We start from the raw sequence: 23,958 nt of genomic DNA on the forward strand, positions 1-23,958 counted from the left end.
TGAAAAAAATGGTAGTTAGAAAATTGTATGTTTCTTCTTCATAATAAAATGCCACAAAAGCTAGTTTTCAAAACCAAAATCCATTTTAAGCCTGGCTGGTACTACTAAACCACAATGGAAGCTCACATGTGCCGGCACTTACTCCTTTGCTTTAGCTGCTCTCTGGACTGCTTGCAGACGAACTGCTGCTGAACGGCAAGACGTCCCAGGCAGTTCTTTCTCCAGGGTATACAAGCTATAAGCTATAGTTTATAAGCTACAGAAACCTCAGCAGGGAGCAGATGCACCAGCAGGACACTGCGCTTGGATTTGTGTTGCCTGCTTTGTCCGACTCACCTGGGATGTGCTTTCCCATATATTTTATGTGCATTTCATGCAGCCCGACCTCAGTAGGAGCGTATCTCACTGTTACTGTGCCGTCTTTGTTATCCACAATATCTGGCGTATCCGTCTTTCCGGAGGGCATGTGTACTTCACCTACAAAAAGCCACCGTGGGAGTTACAGGAGACGCTGCCTGCTTCCCTCTCCCACCCACAAAGAACTGCCTAGCCATTTTAAACAAGCATTTTAAATTGTTAAATTCCTTACCCACAGGCACAAGTAGGAGACTAATGGGAACACTAACCAGACATGTTTTCTACTTAAACTACATGAATACAACGCAGTGGTAGGCATCTGGCAAACAGTCCTGTGACCTTACAAACTCTACAGGCAGGGCTGTTCGCTTCAGCCACTGAAATCTGCACGGCAAGCCCCAGGAAAGGCACCGATCTACCTCGGCACAAGACGCTCCCTCGCCTGCGGCTCTTTTGAAAAGGAAAAACAGGAAAGACCGACTGTCCCTTCAGCAGGGACAGCCCAGGGCTCGGGGCGGGGCTGCGGAGCCAGAGGGCAGAGGGGACACAGCCCGCGCGCGCAGGAGCTCAGGGCAGGCGGGGCGTCACTGGGGCGATGCTCTCAGCTGCCGGACCTGGGGAAGCGCCTGCTCTGGAGAAGGGATGCGACGGGGACGCAGGACTAGGCTGTTTTGCAGCATCTGCCCAAAACAAATAACGGAGCTTATCAAGGATGCGCGTAGCTGCTCCAGAGGGCAAAAAGCAGCAACAGGTCCTACAGCGCAGCAGCTCACAGCCTAGGGCCCAGGACCACGGCAGCACCAAGAATCCCCTCGTTTAACTCAAGCCATCGGCGGGGCGTGCCCTACTCACCCGCAGCGGGTGCCACTTGATGTGAAATTAAACAACTAAGTTGCTTGCAGGATACGATCCTCCCCCACACGCTGTGGTCTAGACCACCCAGACCGTTAACTGCAAATGGATAAACACGCTAACAAAAAGCAAAACCTCCCCGAGAGGCTACGCGTACTCCAGGTACCTGTTATTTCTCCCTTCCTTACGGCAAAAGGGATAACCATATCAAAGGGCCTGAATCCCATGCCGTTCATGTCTCCAACGGGGACGTAAGCTTCTTCCGTGACCTAAAAGAAGCAAAAGGATGGGTCACTTCAAAAGGGACGGCGGACCCAGACGAGCACTGAGCAACTCCGCTGCGAGCACAAGCAGAAGAGAGCGTGCGGTGATTATCGCAGCCAGCCGCAGGACTGGGCTCAACCGGAGCAGCGACCGGCCAAGCTCTCCTTCGTAACGCCCGCCACGCCGCAGAGCAGAGCGAATCAAACGCGGTGCGAATGGAAGACATGCTGGAAAAAAGTTAGAGATAAAAACGGAACACAAAGGGATGGAAGACAATGTAGCGCACGCAAGACCCAAAGTGGCTCCATCTGAAAGGATTTAGATGCTTAAGGCCTGGAAAAGAAAGTGATTTTTGAATGGGGCAGAGTGATTGCAACACGAAGTGGACAAAAGAAACAAGTTTCACAATGCGACTCTGGACTCAAGACACGGCTGTTTTATGGAGAAAACAAAGCGATGCACTCAGGTTGCTTTTGCCAACAGTAGACATTGCAGAAGTAGAAGCTGTAGGTGTAACGATCCTCTTCGGGTTTAAATGAGAGTTTATTTGGAGACTCCCTTCAAGCAGCAAAGAAAAAACAAGGTCTGGATCCCAAGAACAACTGATCAAACAGAAAGGATGAACGCAATGACCAGAGCGATTCAAGCAGTCCCAAGAAGCAGGCTGTCATCTGAAATGGAACACAGATGGGGGAAAAACAGCTGAAAAATGTAAAAATTGTGTACCCAAGGGCGGAATCCGGGGGGGGAGGCGCCCACTGGCTCCTGCGACCGCACGGCAGCGTCATCTGCATCTACAGCCTGGGCAGGGGTAAAGGCAGGTTAGGCGTTACTCCGGCACGGAGGCATTCCCACCTTTCCCAGTACAGAACGCACAGCTCCTTCCAGCTGCTCAACACCCTCCTCCCACCGCGCAGCCCTCCCAGTCCTCTCGCCATCATAAGGGCCTGGATCCAGCCGGGGAGCTGGGAAACTGCCCCTGTCCGCAGGCACGGGGGGAAGCCACCAGCGGCACAGCAAAGGGACAAAGCCAGCACGTGGCGTTGCTGGGAGCTCGGGAGGGAAGCTGGAAAGCAGCGCTTAAACACTGGTGGAATTGAATTTCAGTGGAAGGGAATTTTATGGGACTGGCGCAGGGAGGGAAGCGAAAGGTTTAAACCTAAGACGCGAGTCCTCGAGCGCCGCGCAGCTTGGGGAGGCAGGGAGCCTGCCGCCGCGGGAGGGCTGCCGCCGGCTCTTGGGTGAAGGACCCAGCCCACGTCCAGCCAGAGCTGCAAAGCTGTTCTTCCGACTCATAGCCGGGACAGCATCATCAAGACACCAAACGTGCGTGCCAAGAGCATGACTTGCAGATTCCCATCTCCCCCGCTTAACCCAACGAGAGTGGCTGGGGCTGACGCCCACGCACGCAGCTCCAGCGGGCTCAGCCGCCCCAGCTGCTCCCGTGCACACCCCTGCAACCCACCCTAACAAAATAACCCGCTGGAAACTTAGGCATGGAAAGACTCCACTAAGAAAACCAACGCAAAACAGAAATACTGCTGTTACGCTGTTCTCTGGCCCCGGCTGAGACACCCAAGTCAAACACGTAGGGTATCAGTCAGCTAGGAAGCGGGAACTTTGGCTGGCTGGGAGCGGGCTCCCTGACCTCGCGAGGCATCTCCTGCGGTGGCCTTCGAGCAGCGACCGAGGGAGTCGTTTTTCTCATGGAAATCTTTGGAGATACCGGCGGCGGTCTGCCAGGGTGGCGGGTACGAAGAGCCGGCGTGCCCGGCCCCAAGGACTCGCTCGCGGGCTCCGGCCAGGCTCAGCGCAAGCACGGCCGTGTGCTTTCACGGACTGAGACGCGCCGGAGGCCGCCTCGGCTGAGATTACAAGACCAAGACTCGTTTTGCCAACACCGAGAGCCGTTCTTCACGCGAAGGGCTTCTGTGAGCCCCGAGAGGCACCCAGTCTGCCCCTCGGGGAGGCCGGGGTTTCGTTCGCTTTTTAAACTTAAACGCGCTGAAGTACTGCACGTTGGAAGGAACGTAATTAGAAGGAGGGGGATTTGGCTGTAACAGTTTAACTAGCACTTGCAAATCATTTTTAAGTGTGAGCTAACAGCCTGCTTCCCTGGGATCTGTCAGCAGACCGTTCCTTATTTTGGGGTCAACGTTATAAAGAGCGAGAGACGGACAAGTCAGAGCACCGTATCTGACAAGGGCTGAAGTAATTAGTCGTAGAAGCCGATTACAACCCCCCTTACATCATTTAGAAAAAGAACTACATGGTCAGGAAATGAAAAATGGATTTGTTCAGAGAAGCCAAGTCTTCATCCTCCGATGGCTTCTATCCCTCTTCACTTAACTGTATTGCCTGCTCAAAACAAGCCCTGCAAGTAACAAGGATTCATTAGCTCCTGCTAGTCTAATAAATGCCTAAACAAACATTTACACACAGAGTTAACCTATCACTAAATAAAACGTGGCAGCAGGAATCCGAGTGGGAGGTATTTTTGGAGCAGAGCTGGCTTACCATGACGGTGAAAGGACTGTTGGGAATGTCCACCCCACCAAAGCGGACATAAATCACATAGGTTCCTGGTTTGGCAGCGGTGTAGAAGATATCGTAAGTCCCGTCCTCGTTTTCAACAACATCTGCTTCAGCTTCTGTCCCATCTGGCGTCAGGACGGTGCACGTCACTTTTCCCTTCCCTGCTGATTTGGCGTCTACCACAAAACCAACCTCCTCACCAGTCTTCACAGTGGGTGCAATTCCAGGACCTACAAGGCAATTTTCGTTACAGAAAGCGTTCGGAGGACGGTTTTCCCAGGCAGGCTGCCTGCGAGGCGCCTGGGAAGCACGGCACCAAAACGCCGCTCCCGGGGACCCACAGATGTGGTTTTGGGAGCAGATGTACAACAAGGGACGTTCTTAGCGTTGGTCAGCACAGCGGCATGCCAGAGCTGGCCACCAGCTCTCCTCCTCCTCTGCAATCAGAGAGGCTGGATGAGAACAGAGGGGGAAAAAAAGCTAAGTTTGAAGAAAGCAATGCCTTAACCCATCCTCTTGTCGTCATACCCCTTTATGCAGAGCCAAAGGCACTATCTTCTGCCCCGGCCAGCGACTCGGCTGTCACTGCTTTAACATAAACCTCCCTGGGTAAGCAGCTACAAAAGGGCACAGTAGTGGCCATGGCCATGTTTCCTCCTACATTACCCACAAATGATTTTCCACTGTTCTGCCACACATCCCTCCCCCCCAAAAAAGTCATGAAACAACGCCCAAATTGTAGCAATCGGATCCAGCCTGAAGAACGCTGTGTTTAAATGAGAACTATTAAGTCTTATTTGCAGTACATACTTAATACTCCTGCTTTTGACCGGCACTTGTTACCAGGTAAATGGCTCGTTTCAACAAACCTGCCGTTTTAATACCTTGATGGTATTCCAGCATCTACTCCTACAGCGATTGTATTTCAGCTTTACAGCGGAGAGTCAGAGGCACTTCTTGGAAAGGGGAAATTTAAGCTGGCATCTGAGTAACCTCCACCACAGTTACTGTGAATAGTCAGTGCCTTGAGTCACTTGGAAGAGTATCGGATTCGGCCATTAAGGCCTCTTTTAAACAAATTTGGAAGCAAAGGGGATACCTGCTGCTCTGTGTTTTCCATTGTGCCAGGAATAGATTTCTGTTTAAGCGGGCTTGAAAGCAGCTCTGTTGAGCCAGCTTGCCCCGGATGGGCACCGGGTACGCTCCAACTGCACGACGCAGGCCAGCACAATGCCCAGACACTCTCACGGGTCTACAAGCACAGATTAAGTTTCCCTGCTCAATTTGGTCTTGCCTAATTTATTTATTTATTTTAAACTCGGGGGATTTAAACATTCAGTGGCATTCTTGTAACCAGCTCCCGTCACTTCTGCTCCCTGCCACAGCCTCCGGCTGGCTGGGAGGTGGCAGCGTGCCACGGTGGCCAGCCCACAGCCGTGCGATGACCACCCATCCCGAGGACGGGTAAGGATCGAAGCTGTAAGCGTGCTCCTACGGCAACAAATCTGGAGGCTCTCCCCTACACCAAGGCACCGATTTTTGAAGCAACGATATTTTTGAGTTGTAGTAACATCTTATCTTTCAGTTCTCTCCTTCCACCTATGCCTTCCAAAAGTCTGTTCAGACCCCGGTCAACCCTGACCAGACAGAAAAGCAGCAGAAACCTCCGCTAATAACGCCCAGCCTGACAGGCTTTGCTAACGCAGGAGCGCACAGCCAGCCATTTACATCCTCAGAATTAGTTCTGTTCTTGCTCAGAACGAAAAGCCTCTTGCAACGCTCGCAGTGCAAGGAGCGCGCTGCAGCGAACATGCGCAGATGTGTTATTGTTACATCAACCTCACTGCAGTTCTCAGCAGGATTTATCTAGGCCAAAATAAGCATCAGACTTCGGTTGCATCGGGCTGTTTATAACAACCCAGGCAGTTTGAAAGATTTTGGTAGAGACTGCGAGAGACTCCTGCTCACCCGCAGGGTGGACAGTTCTTTATCTTTAGGAAAACCCCTCTTGTAAGAGCAGCCAGATTAGCCAGGTCTCTAGCATCTTCCACCCCCGTTACATCAACTGTACCACGCTCAGAAGGCAGCTTTACACCAAGTACAAACAGCAGCAGAGAGGAGCCGACGCTCACCTGTGGCCAAACACTTGCTGGCATCCCCAGCTGGAGATGCCCGGATCCGATAGGGAGAAGACGGGATATCATCTCCACCGTACTTCACACCAATCGTATAGCGGCCCGTTTTGTCGGGGACATAGGTGACTGTGTAAGTGCCATCCTTGTTGTCATGAATGTCCACTCTCTTGGGTTTGCCCTCTTGGTCCTGAGGAATGCAAACCAGAAGATTTAGGCACTATGAAGTGAGTTAGGAATTCCTTTAGCAGGGCAGCAAATCTGTTCACGACCGTATCTAGACAGTCGCAAATAGATAGAGAACTGCAGCTTTTTGAGGGTTAAATATATTTCGCTCAAGGACTAGTACCAGGAATAGACTATTAGGAGCAAAAAGGTATCAGACCACTATACAACAGTCAGCGCTATCGCTAACTACCCTTTGTTCGATACGAGAACATTTATAAGATGCAGCAAGCCATTTTAATGAACTTTATATTCATTGTAAGAAGTTTTAGGCTTCGCTGTCGTATCGCTGCTGGAACTGAAGAGCACTGCCCAGGTCCCTGAGGCACAGACCGGGAGGCAGACTGGGCAGCTCTGTCCTCACAAAGCACTGGGTAGCTTTGGCCAGATGCTCCCCGAAAGGTTCGAGGTCAGGGGGAAGCGTTACTGGGGTCTGCCGTCAACCCCCCCGGACGAGGCACCCAGCTCCCGACGCACTGCAAGGCCGACCGTTAAAAGCAGGTCTATGTAGTCCCTTCAACTACCACTTCTACACCGAATACAAGAATTAAAGAGATGCATAGACAATACAGATCTGAGCTTCAGCATCAAGCTTTCACATCTACAGCCGAGATCAGCACTGTGCATAACGTTTCCGACACAGCTACTCCCCGCCTCAGCTTTCAGTGCAACTCATCAGCTGCAACGCGTGAAGCATCTGAGAAAGTCTTCCAGGCCTGCTTACAGGGAACCGCATGTTGACCCCATTCTGTATTTTATGACCCAACGCTGCCTGGGGCATGGTACAAGCTGCAAAGGACTTGAGATTTTAGGTACAGCGCAAAAGACCTTACTTCTTTCAGGAAGGCTTGAGAAACGTTTGACATTCAACAGCTCAGAACAAGAAGCAAAGAAATGCTGTGAGGAGGATCACCTATGCACTCCCACCATGCAGGACTTGTGGAACTTGATCTTCAAAGCCACGGCCAGGCTGGGAGCTCTGCTAAGCATTTTGGATCCTTTAAGAGCACACTTGCATGCCAGAATAAAGGCAATTGCTTTGCTGCACCTGAGCAGACAGCGGGACAGCAAGGGAGCAAGAATGCAGAAGGGCAAGTACAACCGGCCATGCCATGACCTAGGCATGCCAGAGCTGAGACATGTGCTTTATGGCCCCCTAACCAGGGACCTATTTGCTGAGGCCACAGAGTCCAGGCACCAGAAATTTCAGGAAGAGCAGTAACAGAGCCAAATAAAAACATTCCTGTAGTATCTCCTTAAGCAGCTTATGACTTTTGGCAACCTTGAGGGAGACGTGTTTGTCAACTTATCATCACGTAACGCTCAGCGTGGATGTTATCTCATGGCCTTGCCGAACTGCGCTGCTAGAAGGCTGTCTCCATTTCAAATTCCAGCATTTTCATAATCTTACAAGAAACTATTTATCTCATTTGGGGCATTTGCAGAGCATAAGGTTAACCAAGAGCCAAATATAGCATGGGTGATGACTTTAAGACAGAAGGCTCATAAAAGCAGCCTCGAGAGCTTCACAAACGCAGAGTGCAAGACTTTCCTGTACCAGAGCTTAAGGTCCAGCCAGCAGCCCAGCCTCCAGGACACTGGGTATGCCAGGGTACAGCTGTGGACACTTCTGATCGGAGCCACTCACGCCCACCTACAACGACGTGTTTCCGCTCCTGCTTGGTTTTGTCGTTACTTACAGTGATCTGTACAGCCAGAAGTCCCTGCCCGGCATCCTTAGCATCCACAGCAAACTCCACAGGCAGGCTGGCGGGTATGCCGTAAGAACTGAGACCTGGTCCGCTCGCCGTCACTTTACTGGCATCATACGTAGGAAGCACCTTCACCTTGAAGGGACTTAAAGGGAAACCCGTTATTGCCCCCTCCTCCCAAGCCCGTGGCCGACAGGTACTGCAGCACACGCCGAGGCGTGGATACGCCTCCCTACGGCACCTCTGCCGCGCGCGCAGCAGGCGCAAACCACCGCTGAAGCCCGAAGTCACGCAAGGAGCCGCACCGGTTAAGCGGAAAGGACCATAGTGCGCCCTTAACCGGTGCTCCGTGCTGGGAGAGCACGGGCAGGTCGTCAGCTCTTCAGTTCATCTAAGTTTATCTTCATCGCCTTACCTGCGAGGAATCTCTTCATCAGCATATTTGACAGAGATCATATAGGGTCCCTCCTGCGTAGGGGTGTACAGCACCGTGTGGGTGCCATCGCCGTTGTCTACTACATTAACAGGCTCCACAACTCCTAAAAAAGCAACAGACGATTTTCTCAGCTGCACTATTAAAACTCAATTCCTCACCAGCCATTTGCTGCACAAAGCTCCAAGACGCGCTGCTCATTTACAGTTTGCAACACGCTAAATTTCTTTTTTTTTTTTTTTTGAATGAAGGCAATGGGCATGGATCAGAGATCAGTTTCCCTTATTTTGTATTCAAGAGCCATTGACTTGAGATAGATTTGTTATCCACCGCTCTCTGGGCTCCCGTCTTCTCGCTGTAAACAAAACTAGCATGAAAATACTGGAGAAAAATCTGCCTTTCTGTACGGCCCAAGTCAAGAGCAATTGCTCTAAATACACTGCAGATCTTTCAAGAAAGAAAATGAGTAATGATTATAATTGCCTGAACTGTCATTTACAAGATTACATACTGTTACTGGGATTCACTGCACAGAACTGAGCCCTAAAGCCAGTGGGAGCGTAGCATTCACCAAGGGAGTCTTTCACAATCAGGCACCTGGAAAGGCAGGCTCGCTGCCGAGGCAGGAGCGCCCCGCAAGCTGCCAAAGCCCTAAGAAAGCAGGATCAATTATTTCAATTGGCATTAAGCTAAATCTACAGCAGATTACGTGACGTATCGGTTCAGATCAACGCACAAAGCAATCTACAATTACAAGTTGGCTTTAAAACACAGGAAGGATTGGCAGTAAAGCAAGCGCAAAAGAAACGTATAGTTGCCATGCAAAGCCTAAAAGCAACATGGTTGGTTCCCACTCCCTCCTCCAGATGATTCTTGCTGTTGCCAATTGGATTTCCGAGCCAGAATTGCCAGTAGTTAGTGAGAGTTCAAACCTGTCTCAGTGTCACCCTTTGGATCACCTTTAAAGAAATCCGAAATCACTTTCAATGGGGAGCGCCATCCCTGGGAATCCGTCTCATCCACTAGAATTAGAGAAGGGTTACCTGAGGGGCACCCGCACCAGCGTGACCTAACACTCACGTGGGGAAGCGGCTCTCGCCTCCTAGCAAGGCGAGCCTCGCAGCCAAAAGGGACTCGCTGCTGAGACACCGTGCCAGCGAGACACAGCCTCCTAGGCTAACGCAAACATCGCAAACGCTGTCGCCTGAGGGCCTTGCTGCTCTCTGGGGACCACCGAGGGGTTCCACCATGCTTTGGGGGCTCCTGCAACCCAGCAACGCAGGTTTCCCAAGTCACCATTCACATGTAAGACTCGGGACGTATTTTTTGATGTCTAAATCTAAGCCACAATTGTTCACCAGTGATGGTTACTCATGTCACTTCTCCCAGCTCTGAAGATCAGGATAAAGCCATCGAAGCACTGCCCAAAGCAGCACTACGTAGGACGCAGTTCTCCTCCCTTTACAGCCCGACACTCGGGTCAGCTGTCAAGGTGCAGGCGCCGGATGAAGAGGAACAGAGGGAAATGCTCATTCGAGCGGTATCACCACCTCTGCAAGCAGGGCCAGGACCATGTTACCCACCCAGAGGCAGAGATGGGGGCGCAGCCGGACGGAGTACTGCGGGTTCTTACCTCTGGGTCCTGCCACCACCACCTCAAGGGGTGCTACCCCTGCCTTGCTGGTGTCTACAGTGAAGGACTGGGGGATTTTGGCTCGAACAGCTGTTCCCAGACCTGGTCCTGCTATCTTCACCTTGCTGGGATCCACAACATCCTTCACAGGAACCTTGAAAGGACTGCCTGGAAGTTAACGCAGCAAGTGTTAACACACCACAGAGTTAACAGTTACAGGAAACCAGAGGCCTTTTTCCCTACTTTTCCTTGGGCTTTTTTATTACTATCCCTCAACCTCAGGCAGGAACGACAACCCCACAGCCTCCACGCTACTTCTCTGCTTCTGCAAAAGCCAGAAGCGTAATGATGGTGCTTCTACATTTTCACTGTCTACTCAACAATTCAGTTGCAATCCATCTGCTTCTCACACCTCAGAAAAAAAATGCATGAAAGAAACCAGAAGTGCAAACGAAGCGTCACGCAGGCACTTGTTTCCTTCATATTTTACCAAGTTCAGTATGTTGACAAATAAAATGTGACCAACGGGAAAGAATCGGCTCACTCACAACGTCTAGGAAAGAACACGTAGATGTATGCTGCATGACAGCATGCAAGAACTCGAACATTGCAGCAAAATGTGTCTGGCATTTAGGAGCATTTAATTCCTGGTATCAAGCAAGACATCCTTCTTTTAAATGTGAACTGCTGGATGCCAGATGTACCTGGAACATTCCTTAAGCCTACTTTACTTCAGCTTAAAATCCAGTGCAAACGCACACACAGGTAATCCGGTTTAGGAAACAGTTACTATGCTTTCCGCAGCGACCAAAACTTGCGGTGTTTAATATCATCCTCGTGACAAGCTCATCCATTAGACCATCTTACTGCAGAACAGACTCTTGAAGGCATCCACATACCAAAGGGCTATTTTCTTGACTTAATGTACTACGCACCAGTTGTGTGTAATACCAGTTATTTGTCAAGGGCTAGCGTCCCTTTCCCTGTCCCACCCATCTCTACCCGCTCTCCTGTTCCCCGCTGCGGGCGCTGCAGCCTGGACGAGGCTCCTCCACATCCCCACGGAGGCTGTTTCAGAAACGAGAAGAGACGGCAGCCCTTCCTCAAAACCGCTGCACCACAGCACAAAGTGCTCCGCGCTTCCCCCCCAGGTGTGAGGAGCAAACCCCACCGCTGTTTCTGCCTGAATTCCCAGGAAAAGCAGAAAGTCAAAACCGCGACATCCCCCAGCACGAGTGAGACGCAGCCGAGGCACCGAGTCCTTATCTCAACACCTTCCCTCTTCTGAAAGCCACTGAGCAAGAGCTCTTACCAGGAATATGCTCTCCCCCGTACGTGATGTTAACATCGTAGTCTCCTGGAACGTAAGGAACATACTCGGCACTGCAGCTCCCATCCTTGTTATCTTTACAGCTAATTTTAGACTCTGAAGGTCCTTCAACAGTTATTCCAAGGCCACCAATTCCTGCCCCTCTGCAAGACAGAAACGCACTGTCAGAATTACCTGCTTCTAACAGCAGCTTCGTAGCCTTCGCGTGCTCTGGCTGCATTTTCACCCTTACCGGCAACGCAGTAACCCGACTTCTCACGTCCAGCCTTCAGCGTGCTTTGGTGTGCAAAGCTGTTCAGCATAACCTCACTCGCGTTTTCCTAGGATTTTACCCTCAACCACTGTCGACCCCTAATCTCTGGAGAGCAGAGTGCTCAGTACGCGATGAGGCAGCACACGCAGTAATCAGACGGACGCAGCTTGGCCTTCTTATAAACACTTGTACTGGGTTTAGCATCCTGCCTCGCACCGCCCGCTACGCCCCTCCCTCCTTCAGATACTCCTTAAGGATCAAGCAGGCCCAGTTACCTGGTGACAACCGAAAAGGCGTTTGGCTGATTTGTGAAAGCTTCTTTGAGTCCGGGTCCTTGTGCCTTCACACGCGATGGATGGCAGCCCTCCGCCACGTTCACTCTGAAGGGACTGTTTGGCACAGGTACGCCATCGTACGTTACGCTGACTGTGTGCAGACCTGTTAAGAGCAGTAAAACGTGTCCTGAATTCCCTAAATATTCTCATCACTTAACATGGCATCTACAAGATGCTACAGACTTAAATGTCAGTATATGGGTAAGAGCTTCCTCCTGTATTTCACAAGACTTCACTAGTGTTTCATAACCGAGATGCCATCTACGCACTGTTCTTCTGAAGCCAAGTTACCATAAAAGTCAGTTATTCAAGTTAAAATAGAGTTACTTCCGGCAGAATTAGCTTCTCTACTGGCAAAAATCTTGCTAAGATGCCAACAAGTTACTGGCAGACCTCAGCAGTTTGCCAAACGAAAGTGTCAGAAGAGCTGCTTGCTCTTGGTTTTCCCCTCTCGAGTGAAAAAACCCCAAAAAACCCCCAAACAAACAAACAAAAAAAAACCCCCAAAAGCCAACACCGAGGTTACCCTTTTCAAACGGCGTGTACTCCACTGAATACGTTCCATCGGCATTGTCTTGGATGAGACAGTCTGCGGGGGAGCCGGACGGGCTCGTGATCTGTGTCCTGATGTGGTCGCCACCAGCCTTCGTTAGAGGTCGAGCATCCACAGTGAACTCGGCCGTAGCTTCTCGGAAGACATCTGCAGGATACGTTTTGAAAAGTCACTTCAAGAACCGCATGTATTTCCGATGAGAAAACGTTTTGCGAATCAGCATGATAAACAACTCGTTTGGGAACATAACGAAACACCCCCGTCCGAGGGTCACCATGAGCACCCCCCAGGCCATTACAACCTGTAATGCTCAGAATACTCCGTGCAGGATAAAGGACCGCACATCCTACAAACTGATAACAACAGTTATTCTCACCTTTTCCTTCCACTCCTGGCCCAAACACTTTAACTCTGCTTGTGTCCACAGCTGGCTCCACTTTCACTCGGGCTGGGAATTTAGGCACTTGCTCTCCTCCGTATCTCATCTTGATCGTGTACACGCCAGCTGAGAGCGGCACATACGTTACAACGTAGGTCCCGTCTTTGTTATCGTCGATCTGGACCTCGGCTTTGGAACCAGCATCCGACACCATGTCCACCCGCAGGTCCCCGGGACCCGCTTCCGTGCAGTCGACGTTCAGCAGCCCTGCCTCACCCACTTTACCACGTTCCAGACCCGGGCCCGTGGCGATGACTTTAGAGACGTCAAACGGCATTTCTATGTCTGCCTTAAACGGCGAACCAGGAATGTGAACTTCTTCGAAGAGGATGTTTACGAAATACTCTCCAGGCTTCGTAGGCAGGTAGGAGACGGAGCAGGTTCCATCGCCATTGTCCGAGCATTCAATTTTAGCTTCACACGGGCCTTCTACCGTCAAACCCAAACCTCCAGTTCCTGCCCCTTTGGTATCTATCGTGAACTGGGCTGGTTTTCCAACGAGGCCCCCTCGAAGACCTGGACCATGTGCTTTTACCTAGAAGACAACATGCAGTTGAGCTAAACTCATTTTTTCATGTTATTGCCAGCACAGACTGCCTAGTTAGACTTGTTTGTACGTGGGACTCGATTAACAAGCTCTTAAAAATACACAGAAAGCAACGTCTGCTTTGCCACTCCTCCCAGTTTCACTGTGAAGCTGGTATCTCTCCTCCAAAGAGGTTTCTAGGCGAGGATTTTCATACTCTCACCATAGCTGTTTTTATATAGCCATGGGTTATAAAAGGTAGAAACGTTAAAATATTTGATGGCTGCACACACGTTTTTCTTGAAGTCTATTTCCTTAGAAAGAAGCATCTCAATTAATACAGTCGAGACGCTCATGAGGCCACCTTCTATTACATTAGGAGCAAGACCTGTATTTGCCACACCGTGCAGGATGCTTGCGGTATTCTTAAGTAGTTCAACGTTTTTTCAGACACAGCGTTACAGGAATGACTTCCATGAGTCACGGAGCCTGCAAAAGGAACGACTCAGCGCTCTGAGTAAGGATGTTTCCAGGTCTGGTTTGGCCAAAACCAAGCCAAGTCTCATGCAATAGCCCACAGCTCAGTTTTCAGGTATCAGCTGCTGTTACAGCCCTAAACCATTCACTCACCTTGGAGGGGTCGGGAGGCAGCGTGGCCTCCACGGTATAGGGGCTCCCTGGGATCGGGTTGCCATCGTAACTCACATCCACCACGTACAGTCCTTCTTCCCTTGGGATGTATTTCGCAGTGCTGCACTCCTTACCCAGAACCGGTTCCACCAGGCACGGCACAGCTTTCCTCATAGGACTGGAAATATTAACATCCAGTTTACCTTGCCCACCAGCTCCTTTGGTGTCAATGACAAATTCCTGATCCTTCCCTACTTCCACTCCTGAAAAAAGACAACGCCCATATTACTACGTTAAGTACTCAACATCAGACAGCGCTGCAAGAAACCTCTCGTGCACACACCGCCGAGGGAGCACGCACCGGCAGAGCCCCGCTCAGCCTGCATCCCTCTGCACGCGAGAAGACCTGCCAAGCCAGACAAAGGCCCAAACAAGCGCTTTGGGTAACTGGAGCTGCAAAGCTACAGTGCTCAACAAGCCTCTAAGACCCGGCCTGACAGGATCAGAGGCTCATTTCAGAGGCAACAATATTTCGCAGCCCTAAGTTCTTTTGCTTTTAGAAAACAAAGAGACTGCCTAAATGACATTCTGCACTGTAGCGGTTACATATATTTGAACAAACAGCCATCTAGCTCCAAGGAAACCAGACTTCAGCAGCAGGTGCCCAGCCTGGTGAAGAGTCCAGCTCTGTTCACCACAGGGGACTAAACCCCAACACGTGCTTTGTCCACATTGCTACGTAATCTTTGCCAAAAAAAAAAAAAAACCCTGAATGGAAATGCAGTCCTCAAGAGGACCAGCTAAGTCAGAGTGGCCAAGCTATAAAGTTGGAGCTGGTTGATTCCCAACTGTAGCAAGCTAAAAAGAAGATTGTTTTGCCCACTTCTGTTCCAGCAGGACATGTTGGCTATTGCCCAGGCTCAGGAGAGACTTCAGAGGCAGGCTATGGGGCTCCCAGCCCGGAGGTACTTACTGTTTTCGAGTCCATTGACTTTAACTTTGCTTAGGTCTAGCGGAGCAGCAACGCCCACAGTGAAAGGGCTTTTAGGGATAGGATCACCACCGTAAGTTACCAAAACCTTCATTGGACCCTGGTTGGAGAATTTACAAGTTAGCTCAGTTCCTCACTTCATACAGACGCACTAACATCCGAGCGGGACGCAAGCACTTCACCTAATCCATTTTAGCTGACCACAGCCAAACTTACTGCTTTATGGACTCTCAAGCTCTCATCCCACTGCAGCCCTTCAAAGTATTAAATGTTTTTTATTTAATGCAGGAAGAGAGAAGACGACGGTTCTTTCCAACATTTCATTAGACTACATTCAAGCTGCCTGGCAAAGCCCCCGGCTCAGGCTGGCTCCCACCCTCCCGGCGCTCAGACCCGACAGCTGAATGAATGTCCCAGCGCTGCAGACCAGGTATCCCCTTCCACCGCACGGAGAGGCCAGGCCAAAGCCAAGCCTGCAAAGAGGCCGTATTATTACAGCATCTGAAATACCAGAGTTTTAAGCTCTACAAGTCAGAAAGATTAATGCTCTTGTGTATTTTGGCTGGAATACCGCACAGCCATGGCAAGCTCCAGCCCACAATGTGTGCTCCTTTTATTTCTCTCCTACCGCAGTCCATATTTTAGCTATATTCACTGTTTGCTTACTTTTCTTTCTTGGCCGGTTCAGCTCCCAAGTGAAATAATCATGGATGTTTCACGCAAGCTAGTGAATAGCTTCCATGATTATTCTTGGTTGTTTTTAGAAAACACACACACGGGTAGCTGTAGCAACACCGCGAGATCGATAAGGCTGAGTAAACAGCATTAAACCAAGGCTCCTCTGCTGCTGACGCGACCCCTCAGGAATTTAACCACCCAGTCCTTCCTTCCCCCACTCTTCAGAGCCCAGAGTCTCATTCGTACGCTACTGCCTACGAACCCGAGAAAGACAGGGTCCAGGAACGACCTACGTGCTCGCAGCCTGGAGGGACAACAAGGCTACTCTAATTACTGTGCACTCCATTTTCATCTTCTCTTTTTAACCATTGCTTTCCTGCCACTGCTGTCTGCGAGCATCTCCTGTAGGTCCACAGCTCCTCCGTGACCCAAGGTACTCCTCCAGATGGGAGACCCAAGTGGGAAACCTGGTTTGGGCATCCTGGCTTGTTTCACCGCTGCTTTTCACGTGAAACATCGCAATCTGGTACTGCTCACACACACACGTGCGGAGTTCAGTTGGCTTTGCTCCCTTCTGCATACCAACCCCGACTGAACAAGCAAAAGCTTCTCCAAACAGGCACGCCGGCCACATCCTGAGATCATGCAACTGCTTTATCCAAAAACAAGTGCTAGCTCTATGGTGCTTCCAAGAATGCTAATCCAGCATTATCAGATAAGCAAGGCGACAGTCCTCCGGATCCGTCCACTTTCGTACAGCTACGTTCAAGGAAGCTGCTGCAGATGACCGAGTAGCTCATGTGTTTGTTCAGAACAAGAGCAGCAAAACACTTTCATCTCAGCACTACAGCACCTACGTCTTCAGAAATACATGAGATGCATGCATTCTGGCATTTAATGGCCCTTTACAAACACACAAGCACAGCACAAGGAAAAACATTTCTAGTTATTAGCAGCTTCCACTTTCAGCTCTTTAATGGTGTTGCTAGGAAGCATGTGTCTGAACCAAAACGAGTTAGACTGAATTTTTTTCCAACCCAAGGGCAAACCTCAAATACAGACAAACGCTTTGACACATTTAATCTGCAGCCCAGCTCCCCTCCTCAGCACCGACTCCTTCGCTTTCCTACTGAGGAGCTGCCGCACCATCGCCCAAACGCTGTGCTTTTTGTCCCTGCTCCGGTTTGCACTACAGCTCCTTTGACGACAGCAGCTTGCTGAGGGGCGGCACGCCCAGCCCCGACTTTGCGGGACCGCGGCAGCCCGGAGCGGCTGGTGCGGCAGCCGGCTCCGTTTCAGACCCCAGGAAGGTTCCCCGCCTTTCCTCTTTGACTGGTAAGGTGCGGAACGACAGCGTGAGCCGTGCGCTACTGCTTCAGTATCTCACTTGTTCCCCGAAAAGAACACAGTGACAAGCTATCAATAACTACCCTAGAAAACCGCATTACTGCTTTCCAATCCCAATTATCCTGCAGGCTTTAGGGATCCCGGGGGACAGGACACCCTGGCAAGTTTTATCTGCTCGTTCCTCTGGGCACGGGTAGCGGGGAGGGAGGTCACGGCACCGCGGCAACACGAGCCGTTCGCTCTTGTATTGCTCCGGAGTCAGACCTACCTGCTGTATTGGAGTGTACCTCACAGTGTGGGAATAGTCATAGTTGTCAATGATATCCAGATCTGCCACCGCCTCTCCCGGCGCTGGGCTGCTGAACTGCACATCCACCAGCGCTTTTCCAGCTCCCTTGGTGAACACAGTGAAGTGCGTTGGCTTGCCATTTTCCACGCCTGAAGAAAAATGTTAATTCTAATTTATGCAGAGCTCGCGTACAGAAACTCTTCCCAAGAGCATTCGGTCCCTATAAAGCCCAGGTAGGCAAAGCGCCAAGGGACGCAGTCGTCCTCGATGGCCTGGCACCCCGCCCCGCTGTACCCAGCACTGCGCCACTGCACCCCGGCAATGCTCAGCCAGGCAGCGGCTACCCCGCAACAGCCCCTCGTGGTCCAGCACTGGCCACACCACCTCAACCCAGCTCTCACCAGTTTTGCTCAGCCCAGGTCCTTCAGCTTTCACTTTGCTGGCATCGTGCGAGGGGTCCACTTTAACTCTGAACGGGCTGGCAGGAATTTCCTGCAACAGAAACACAGCTCTAAACCGGGTCACTCTTCACTAGCCAAAGCGAGACAGATACTCATTGTACGATACTTCTGCTTTAACTCCAGCACCATCTTGAGTAAAATTCTGCCTCACTTAAACGCTCTGCGCTGCCTTACTGAGTAGCATCACGCACAGTCTAGGGCAAAGTTAATAGGTGGACAGTTTGCAGGGGCCTCTCCCTTTTTTTTCTTTTTTAAGGTAAACTTATTTTTATTCCCAGGTTCCTTGGAGAGTCACTTAGGTTTTCTGTCCTTTAGAAAGCAGCTTTGCCCCATCCCTGAGACCACGCTCTTTATGCCAGCCCAACACATCACATGCTTGAACTTCGGCGTCTCCAGCCAAGCCCTCTCATTTGTGTACCTTCAAGTGCTACAAAAGCGTTTTTAGAAACGGCGACCAGACAAAGTGCACGTGAGCTGAAATGGAAGGAGCCGGCTGTAAACTGGGATGTGCTCGGTGATCAAAGAGCAGATCAACAGACTCCAGAAACATCAGGCTGAAAAACGAGGATTACAAACCTCTCCTGCGAAAAGCACTTTAATAGTGTAGCGCCCAGCGGCAGGTGGTGCATATTTCACTGTGAACGTATCGTTGGCATTGTGGATGATGTCGAAATCTATGTCTTCTTCCTCATCACTGACCACACGAGCATCACACTTAATTCCAACACTGACATCACCTAGGAAAAGCAAAGGGACGTTTTGCTACTGGACGGTACAGGCATTGCTAGCCAAACCGCCAGCACGTTCCCATTTCCAGTGCTGGTCAAGTCACCGCGTTAACCGATGTAACGGATCACATCATAACGCCCTGCAATGTTCTGCTTCCCAAGGTTTTTCCATGAAACAAGGAAAACCAGCACGAAACAGTACATCATTCCCCCCCTTGCATGACCCGTGGTTCTGACACCGCAGCAAGAGCCCAGCCTGCCTTTACCTTCTCCTGCATCCGTGCAGTCAACGGTGAAGTGGGTTGGCTCGTTCGCTTTCAGGCCAGTTCTCTCCACGCCAGGTCCAAACACTTTCACTTTCTGAGGATGACTCCCTTGACCTATAAGGACCTACACACGGATTCACAAGGGTCAGAATCACACACGTGTGTCACGCTCGAGGTCACGGTCAAGTTGGAGCATTGCTTGGACAGAGGCTACGGGAAAACAGTACCAAGGTAAGAGTGAATTGCCCCGACTCCCCCAGGCTGCAGCTGGACTGACACGAGACCTCCGACGGGTGAGCTTGTAAAAACAGAAAGCTTTTTTCAAGTGGATAGATTCCTAAAAAAAGGGAGCAGAAAGGCACGCCTCCTTGAAGTCCACAGAAGGGTTTTATCATCCTAGTTGTAATGACAAGTAGCTGTGAGCACGAACGTCCTACTTGGCTAGAATTTGTAACATCCATCTCTGTACTTACCCTAAATGGGCTATTGGGCACGTTGGCTCCTCCCCAGACAACAGAAATTGTGTGTTTGATGGGTTTAACTGGCACATAGGAACAGGCAAACACGCCATCAGGCTTGCCCTTCATCTGGATATTGATAGGGTTTCCTTCTCCATCCTAAAAAGCAGTAATACAAGCAGAAGGTTCAGGTACTTTAAAAAACTTTGTATAGTTTGAACAGCCCAAGACTGTTCCAAAATGTGGGTTTGGTTTTTTTTTTTCCCCCAGAACTGCAGCTCAGAAATACTGAAGAAACATGCAAATTACGCTCCTGTAAGCCTTCCTCATCTAACACTTGCTCATTCCTAACACCATCCTACAACACATATTTTAACAAGCTCGCCTGAAATTCACAGGCTGAGAGACACTTTGGGTGCTTCCAAATGACAGCTCCAGGAAATTACAGCTTGCTTGGCTGAGGAGACTCCAAGCTAGGAAGCAGAGCCATGTATTCCATGGATGTCATACGCCAGGGAGAAGTCACCTTCTCTTGAGTTAGGTTTGTTGCCTGACTACATTACACAGATCAAAGCACAGAGCTTTGAGAGAATTATACATGCCCAGAATTAAGTGGTGTGTAAGCGAGTAGAAATACTTAAGGCATTTTTCTCAACAGTATTAAAGCCCTTTTGCTGAAGTTTCACATAGCTGCCTTTGGCTTTTTACCTGTGCATACATCTTCAGAGGTGCTTTCCCAGCGTCCTTGGTTTCAACTGTGAACTCAGCAGGATTGTTCACTATACAGCCAGTCCTCTCCAAGCCCGGGCCATAAGCCTTCACCTAAAAAAAAAAAACCAAACCCCAAGAGTCTTAGCTTGCAGTTCAGAAAGAGAAGTAAAACCAAGCGATTTATTTCTAAAGACTTTCCCCTTCCCACAAAACCCATGAAGCATGGGATACAAGCAGAGGCTAGCGTAAAAGTTGAGAATTTGGACTAATTCAGCAAGTTTTCATTACATTAAATCAAAACCACAACACTGTTGTTAGAAAAAGCCGCGTAATATCTGGCTGGAGCATGGCAAATTCAGAGCTTTAAGTCGAGGCAGCTTAAGAGTCAAGTCTCTGTTACCAGAAGCCTTCAGAAACATCTCTACCGTAGTTATGCCATGGGTGAACTCCTATACAGCACCTTATCCGGGTTGAAGTCTCCTGAAGCCGGTCGGATGAAGGCCATGTAAGGGCTGTCTTTTATGTCCTCGTCGTCGCACATGATGTGCACAGCATATTCACCAGGCTCTTTGGGCCAATACTTCACATCACATGAGCCATCGTTCTTGTCATCACACTCAATTTTAGCCTGAGAAGGGCCTTCTATTGCAAAGCCTGAAAAAGGAACAAGTAGGTTCCTCGTGTTAGATTTGTGGTGGCTGCTAATTTAACACCACTTCCCCAAACTGCTTTTTATTAACCATAACCATGCCTTATGCTTTCTACCACCCTTCTTCAGCAATATAGGAGATGATCCATCAATCCCTTCTGGATCCCATCCCACAAAACCACAGATCAACGCTCCCCATCACACACGCTCCTGCGTCTAGGACTTGCGTTTGATACTCTGATACAAGTTTGTGTTTACACCAAAACATCTCACAGACATGTTCTTTTACTGCTGGGAAAGCTATTGTTTCTCACGAGTTCGTTGCTAGCATTGCAACGTATAAGTATTTCAGGCAAACTAAGTAACGTAACGTACCAAGAGAGCCAACTTCTGTGCCAATGGACTCTACCACGAAGTCAGCCGATTTGCCCACAACCCCCTCGTGCAGCCCTGGCCCCCAGGCTCGCACTTTCTGAGGACCCGCTTCGTGACCCACTTGAACTTCAAAGGGGCTACAAGAGAAAAACAAAGCATGGGATTAGAAGTGAGGACAAATACGGCATCCATGTTTTTCCCCAGGCATTTTAATGAGGCTTTACATTGGATTTCCCAAATTAATAGATGGTATCATGTGGTGGCACGGTGCCCAACAGACACTCTTTCTCGCAGAGAGGTCATCGAACCCATCACGTGCTTACATCTTGCATCACAAATCCTGAGTGTCAAACACTCGGCTTGCGCTGCTTGCTGTAGCCCTGGACACTAAAATAACAGATCCCTTCAAAAACTCGCAGTGAAGTCCAAGCTGCATGATCCACCAAGTTTTATTGGTTTTTTGTATTCATCGTTTTGGGTTTAGCAAGACTGATGCGAACCACCCTCCAAAGCTTTCCCAACATAAGCCACTGCAGCCCTAAACCAGGCTGTAGATAAACTGTGACAGCAACAGCTTGCCCCTAACTTTGTCCCCTCAGAGCTTCTTCAGAGGTCAGCGTCGCTTTAAAAGCCCACCAGCTACACAACCCATCAAAGGGCACAGAAACTCCAAAAAAGCTACTTCTAACTCACCTTTTTGGGATGTTGTGCCCACCCCACGTAATCGTGACAAGGTACTTCCCTGGGGTAGCTGGATAATACTCAAATGCATATACACCGTCCATAAAGCCTTTTTGTTTCACCAGCTCCTCCAAGCCCTCTGTTGAAAGATCAGTTCAGCATTAAACTTAACAGCTTCCATCCTGCCTTCAATTACTCAGACAAGTTCATGTTTTCTAGTATTTATTTAGCTTGCAAGAATAAATTTCTTCTACCAGAAAAAAAAAAAAAAGGTCAGGTTATAAGGGAAGTTAGTTCTAGTTGCCCTCTAGGACAAAGACAGCAAACACTTCCAGAAGAAATACAGCAGAAAGTATTTTAAGTTACCAGACTTAATAGGTTCCCTTGTGTTTTATTTTCTTAGTCTGCAGTATGATGCATGTCATATGTTAAAACAAAAAAGCTTAACATTTGTCAGACTTTGCAACCACAAGTATGCAGGGAATGCCTACTTTTCATTTTCTTCAAGATGAAGAATTTAGGGAGAAAAGCTTAACACACTAAAATTTACATCGATACGTCTGTTGCTTCCCCCCCGCCTCAACCGCATTAAGCCAAACAGTCAGAGCGCTGTGCGCGCGGAGGAGGTGACGGCAATACAATGCACCTTTTAATACCGTCCCAGCCGGGGGGAGGTGACCGGCTCGCAAGGACAACACAAGCGCGGCAGCTCCCGGGCAGCGGCGGCGCAGCCACCGCTGCTGGCAGCCTCAGGAGCCCGCTGCACGAGCCGGTGGCCGCCGGCGCTCCCGTCGCCCCAGCCTGCCGCGCTCCAGGCGGAGGGCCGCAGCAAAGGACCCGGGGACGGATCCCGGCAGACGGTCTCCGTGCCAGCCTGCAGGTTCCCTCCACCCTCTCCTCCCCTGCTCGTGGGCCTGAGCATCCAGCACGGCCAGGAGCACTGCTCTGAGCCGTTCCTAGCTTTACGAGAGCAGGATTTCCACCCTGCCAGAGCCCCCGGAGCGTGACTTGCTCCCACAGATCAGATGAAGACGCAACGCGAACCCATTAAGCACGGAGGCCACGGCAGGCAGGCGCGTGGATCTTCTCAGTTTTGCTAACCGATATGCATTAAAATGGAGACACCGAAAACCAGGTGTAATCTTACCCAGCCCTGCAGATTGAAACCGTCACACCAGACACAGAGTACCAGAAAACCGTTCTGAAATTTGGCTTTTTATGGTGACACAAATCCCATCAGTTCCATCAGGCCACCATCTCCTTACTGCTCTTCCTTTTCACAGTCCCCACTTCCCCCCATTCTCCAAAACACACCCACAGCACAAATTCACCCGAACACTTACTCGGTCCCTTTATAGTCACTCCGAGATCTCCGCTCCCCGCTGCTCTCGTGTCAACCTTGAAGTCAGCCGTTTCCCTCATGCGGACGCCCTTGGGCTGCAGACCTCTGCCAGTGGCACGACACGCGTTCGGATTGCAGGCTGCAAGGGAATTTCAGATTTCAATGCCGTCTTTGATTCTCAACATGCCCGTAGCCTAGCCAGCCTGGAACAACCTTTAGTTTAATGTTGACTCAGGGCAACCACAGCTTAGCTTTCAGCACAAGTTTCAACGTTATAGCATTAAGGCAGGCAGACAGGAGTCTGCCCAGCCGTTGTCTACATCCCACGGCTTTTGGGCAGCAGCGTTCGGTGCAGCCAGGCAACGCTGACCCCCTACAAGGGCCATTTTTTAGAATTAAAAGCAAACACTGAAGCCTTGTTGCTTTCCAATTTGATGCCGGTTATCAATACAAAGCTTTTACACTGCTGTCACGTACAGATATTCGCCGCACTAGGCACAATCTTCTCGATGCCTTTTGCGTTGAGAGGCACCCTGCAGCACGGGGCGCAGTCTCCCTCTGCAGATAAGCCCCAGTGAACAGTGCCATTGTGCTGTTCTTTCAGAAGCACATGACTGGAATAACCGCTATTGCAAAGCCAAGTTCTGCACGTGCTTCCTTAAGAGATGTCACGCCAAAACCCCCTGCTCGTCGCAGTTCACGCTTTCAGAAGTAAAGCCATCGAGCCCTCTGCAGACCGAAGCAGCCGCGGGTAGGGGCAGTAGGTTACGTAT

The 23,958-nt window shown here is 50.2% G+C and overlaps 1 protein-coding gene across 5 annotated transcripts in view; it reads right to left on the reverse strand.

The window, feature by feature from the left end:
- Nucleotides 1-23,958, reverse strand: part of FLNB (filamin B) — a 74,047-nt gene that overhangs the window by 14,881 nt on the left and 35,208 nt on the right. For 2 of the 5 annotated variants that reach the window (XM_075514171.1, XM_075514169.1), the window contains exons 9-32: nt 23,187-23,324; nt 21,856-21,982; nt 21,163-21,299; nt 20,599-20,792; nt 20,136-20,249; nt 19,443-19,586; nt 18,970-19,093; nt 18,552-18,712; nt 17,916-18,006; nt 17,494-17,663; nt 15,183-15,300; nt 14,210-14,472; nt 12,991-13,588; nt 12,588-12,761; nt 12,002-12,164; nt 11,456-11,616; nt 10,144-10,311; nt 9,443-9,532; nt 8,493-8,616; nt 8,066-8,222; nt 6,141-6,330; nt 3,991-4,238; nt 1,376-1,478; nt 337-477 (exon numbers count right to left, since the gene is read on the reverse strand). In XM_075514171.1, the coding sequence (XP_075370286.1) occupies nt 337-477; nt 1,376-1,478; nt 3,991-4,238; nt 6,141-6,330; nt 8,066-8,222; nt 8,493-8,616; nt 9,443-9,532; nt 10,144-10,311; nt 11,456-11,616; nt 12,002-12,164; nt 12,588-12,761; nt 12,991-13,588; nt 14,210-14,472; nt 15,183-15,300; nt 17,494-17,663; nt 17,916-18,006; nt 18,552-18,712; nt 18,970-19,093; nt 19,443-19,586; nt 20,136-20,249; nt 20,599-20,792; nt 21,163-21,299; nt 21,856-21,982; nt 23,187-23,324 (4,098 nt within the window). Of the gene's footprint in view, nt 1-336; nt 478-1,375; nt 1,479-2,199; nt 2,275-3,990; nt 4,239-6,140; nt 6,331-8,065; nt 8,223-8,492; nt 8,617-9,442; nt 9,533-10,143; nt 10,312-11,455; nt 11,617-12,001; nt 12,165-12,587; nt 12,762-12,990; nt 13,589-14,209; nt 14,473-15,182; nt 15,301-17,493; nt 17,664-17,915; nt 18,007-18,551; nt 18,713-18,969; nt 19,094-19,442; nt 19,587-20,135; nt 20,250-20,598; nt 20,793-21,162; nt 21,300-21,855; nt 21,983-23,186; nt 23,325-23,958 lie in introns of all 5 variants that reach the window. The other 3 variants (XM_075514172.1, XM_075514173.1, XM_075514170.1) reach the window with 3 other exon arrangements.

This window comes from Mycteria americana, chromosome 11 (assembly GCF_035582795.1).
Source record: "Mycteria americana isolate JAX WOST 10 ecotype Jacksonville Zoo and Gardens chromosome 11, USCA_MyAme_1.0, whole genome shotgun sequence".
In the NCBI taxonomy this organism is placed as follows: Eukaryota; Metazoa; Chordata; class Aves; order Ciconiiformes; family Ciconiidae; genus Mycteria; species Mycteria americana.